Source organism: Morone saxatilis, unplaced genomic scaffold (assembly GCF_004916995.1).
Source record: "Morone saxatilis isolate NCDOM2014 unplaced genomic scaffold, NCSU_SB_2.0 Contig3, whole genome shotgun sequence".
Taxonomy (NCBI): Eukaryota; Metazoa; Chordata; class Actinopteri; family Moronidae; genus Morone; species Morone saxatilis.
The window spans coordinates 2,024,399-2,028,477 of NW_023339873.1; the positions used below are offsets into that span (position 1 = coordinate 2,024,399).

The 4,079-nt window shown below is 42.2% G+C and overlaps 1 protein-coding gene across 2 annotated transcripts in view; it reads right to left on the reverse strand.

The window, feature by feature from the left end:
• LOC118336801 (protein jagged-2-like) overlaps positions 1-4,079 on the reverse strand; it is a 57,112-nt gene that overhangs the window by 24,650 nt on the left and 28,383 nt on the right. For both annotated transcript variants that reach the window (XM_035673535.1, XM_035673534.1), the window contains exon 5: positions 3,227-3,287. In XM_035673535.1, the coding sequence (XP_035529428.1) occupies positions 3,227-3,287 (61 nt within the window). The remainder of the gene's footprint in view (positions 1-3,226; positions 3,288-4,079) is intronic.

Below are 4,079 nucleotides of genomic sequence, written 5' to 3' on the forward strand. Positions count from 1 at the left end.
GGATCAAGTTGCTGTTATGTTAAAACATGATTAGTTTTACTTCATGCACAGTTTGTAAGATGAACGCCTGTTAACTGCAGGGCACGGACTGCAGATGCTTTTATAATCTGATATCGTTCGGTATGAAGCCAGTTTTGTGTGTGTGTGTGTGTGTGTTGTGTGTCAGGTGTTGAGTAAAGTGTGAGACAGCGCCGTGTATTGTTTACTACAGTATGTGGTGTTGTCCGGCACTGCGGTCGGCGGCGGGGGCCCTGCACACTGTCAGCCGTGCAGCAGCGGTGGCAGCGTGGACAGTCTGTCTGGCTGCAGTGTGGGAGAGCAGGGGAAATGGTTTCAGGCAGCCACAGGCCAAGGGTGGCATTACCCACAAGCCCCGTCGCCGGGCTGCTTGCCGTCCCCATCAATGGAAGGGGGCCACAGGGGCCAGCCAGAGCCGAAAATATCCCAGCCTGCCCGCAACCCCCGCTCCAACCGCTGCCCCTCAGACAAACCACACCCAGAGGACGGGACGGTGGGCAGTGGTAGAGGTAGAGGGTGTTGTGTGTGTGTGGTGTTTGTGTGTGTGGTGGGGGGGGGGACCGCTGAATTATTTACAGGCAAGCCTCGCGCCCAAATCCAGCGGACGGACTTAGCCCGCTGTTGCCTAGCTACATGTTTAGTAGTGTCACATGAGGGAGCGTAGGTTGTGAATGCGCTGTGTGTAAGAAACAAGATACCAAACACACATTTTTAGTTTTGCTCTGCCAGGCTGAGACGCTTTTTTTTTTCCTGTTTCTTTTTCTCTGTGCTTTTCTCTGCCTTTAACCCTTCAGTCTCTGCTTCTTTCTTTCTTCCACTTTTTCTGACATCAAATGAACCCAAATGTTAGAACTGTTTAATAGTACTGTTGACCTGAAGGATAACTGAGGGTTATTGCAACTTGTTTGTTTTAACAGTTTTGGTCATCAGCTCTGACACTTTTTATATTACATTTAAATAAAAACAAGCCTTGTTGTTTGACATCTTAACTTAAAGGTCCACTTGCTAGCTTTTGGAGCTTTCAGCCGACGCCACAGACCAGGCGGAGGTGTTACAGTCTTGCCCCTTTCCGACTTTATGAGTTGGTTACTTAGCCATCTCCATGACAACTGAGCAAACTCCATCTGCTCCGGATGACTATGAAATGCACTTGAAAGCTGCAAAAAAGCTCGTAAGATTATTGTGTCAAAAGACATAAGAGTGAAATTTAATTTTCATGACTATGCAGTAGTTATATAACCCGTAACCTCTGATTCTGTGTCTCTTTGACCGATTAAAGTGATGCAGAAGTGACTCAGCCTGCGTTTAATTAATTTTAAGCCTTTCCATTTGCTATCCTTGAAGGAAAATTCCCATTTATTACAACTTTGGTTTTATTTTTGTCTGTTATCTAACAAAACACACTGGCTACACACTGTCTCTTCTTCAGACAGAGACATTATCTTTATCTGAGCCCGACATGAAACCCTTGTTTCTTTCTTTTTTTCTTGTGTTATTTCATTATGTCTGAGTGCTAACTAGCTTTAAAGCTAACAGCCGAACATTTACACTGATTATTTTAATGTGTCAGTTAAGACTAATGTAGACTTTACCCTTTAAATCACCAACAAAAAAGGCTTTTATTCTCTCCCGATGATGTTATCCATCGTCTTCCTCTTTCTCAGCAGTGTGTGTATATATGTGTGTGTGTGTGTGCCCCTGATTGCGATGAAGCTCCAAATCACATGTTGAGGCACATTCCAGGGTGTTTCTCTCTCTCCCAATCCTCCGGCCATTTCCAATGAGAAATGTCAGCATCGTTTTCTTCTTTTATGAGATCTTAACTCAATCAAACCTGCCTCAGTATAAAACCCCCGCAACTCTCCTCTCCTCCGCTGCCATTTCCAAATACTTGCCACTGTGTGTGTATATGTGTGTGTAGTTTGGCTTTTTAAAGCTCTAAATGTACAGTTAAGTTCCACATGTAATCAAATCTAAATTTCTCTGCGCTGCCTCATGCAACATAACTGCAACAACAAACGCCTGGTCAGCCTTTTTTTAAAATGCTCATAGTCGACTATGCAGCCATGTTACAGCTCTGTGTGTAACTGCTGTCCTACTTATAAGGTCACAGTCAGTCTTTTTGTAAAGAAACAGGAATAATGTCAATTAATGATTATCGGCTATAATATTCAAATTCTTTGTGATTTCAGTTTAGTTTAGTTTTAAAGATCACTGCCAGACACATATTAAGACATATATACAATTAATGTGTGTCTGCCAAAAAATAATAATTTCCACATTAAAATCCCTAAAAATCCCTTGAAATCCCCCAAAAAGGGATCTATAAGGAGTAGATACCTTAAAAAAAGTATAATTTCCACATTAAAATCCCTAAAAATATAATAAGAAAAATAATGTAAAAAAATATATAATAATTTACACTTTACAAGGAGTAAAAGCTTTTTACACAACATCTGATGAAAATAAAACATTCATCAGGTACTTGTTATAGGAAAGCACTCAAATATTAAAGTACCTGTACTTGTATTGGGCCTGGAAAGTCTCCAAAACTGTCCAATGAATGAGCTACCTGTCCACCTAACTAAAAGTCACCTTAAAGGTGTGATTTCTTATTTAATGTTTTTCATTTTTCTCTTCTTGGGTTTACCCCCCCCGGGCCACAACCCCGCTCTGTCTGTAGTCCGCAGCTCATTGGGTGGAATCCACACTTCCCAACAGGCAGCCATAACAAGGCCCGGGATAGGAAGAGGTGATGTGGGCTGCAGACATTAGATGGGGGGGCCAGGAGGGGAGAGGGAGACGGGAGCACAGTGCCTCTCGCGCTGCTGGAGGAGGACAAGGGAGGAAACATATCGCAAGAAAAAAAAAATCTCTATCTGTGTGTGTGTGTGCGGGCAGGAGCAGGCCAGCTTTAGAACAGGAAGCAGAACAATGGCTTCTGGATCAGAGTGGAGGTGGAGGGATGGAGGGGGGTACTTCACAGAACTAGGATGAGGCGGAGGGGTAGGGAGGGAGGTAAGGGGTTAGGCTGCTTGGTATGTTATCAACAACCCTCCCCCCCCTCCATCACTCTGTTGTGTCACCACTGTTATCCTCATTAAACTCTTTTCCATCCAAACAGGAGCATATTTTACACCAGTTGACAGCTGCACTGTAAGGTGAACTAAGAGGAACAAACAAACAAAAAAAATAGAAAATGACTCACTTGCATTCACCCGGCACGCTGCACGTCCCATGCTCGAGGCTGCATCCTTGTTTGCAGATGGCTTTTCGGGAAAAAGAAAAGTGACACGTTTGCGTTAGTTCCTGTTAAAAATCAAGCTTTTCTAAGTTGTTGCCAGGCACCTTGTTTCTGCAGGTGGTAAAATCATTAAAATCTCATTTCCGGTGTTTCCTTGTTTTGCAGAAAAAAAGGCACTTGCCGTTGGTAACAATGGATGGCAGAGTCCAGGTCGGAAAATTGAAGGTGTCTCCAGAAGAGAATTTCCAAACATTCTTTGAATTCTTGTAACTTGAACTTCAATGAACTTTAAAACTTTTTTTCCAAAAAGGGCAGTAAGGAGGTAAAACAAAAGAAAAATGAGAAAGCTCTAAAAAAGAGCACATACTTTAGTTTTTTGCTGTAAAATAAAGGTGAATTCATATTTTAAAAGCACTATTTGCAACACAAGTGCTCTGTAGTTTAACTGTTTATTGCTTTCCTACTTAATTAGAGAGATTATGTTTTGCATCTTATTTATATTTGTAGCTTAATGTTTTCATCTTTTGAAGCATTGTCTGAGCTGTCAATGTCACAAGTAACAAAGCCCTCAAACAAACAAATAAGGCAGTAAAAGGTTATCAGACACCCTAATAAATAGTACTGTTAATTAACTAAGTAACAAATGTAGCTATTTAAAGATAATATTTATTCATATTAGCGCCTTGGAGCGCAAGAAACATCTTGTTCCTGTGTGCTTTGTATGTGGAAATGACAATAAAGAAGCTTGAGGGTGCCCGGTTAGCTCAGTCGGTAGAGCTGGCGACCCATGTACGGAGTTGCTGCAGTGGCCCAGGGT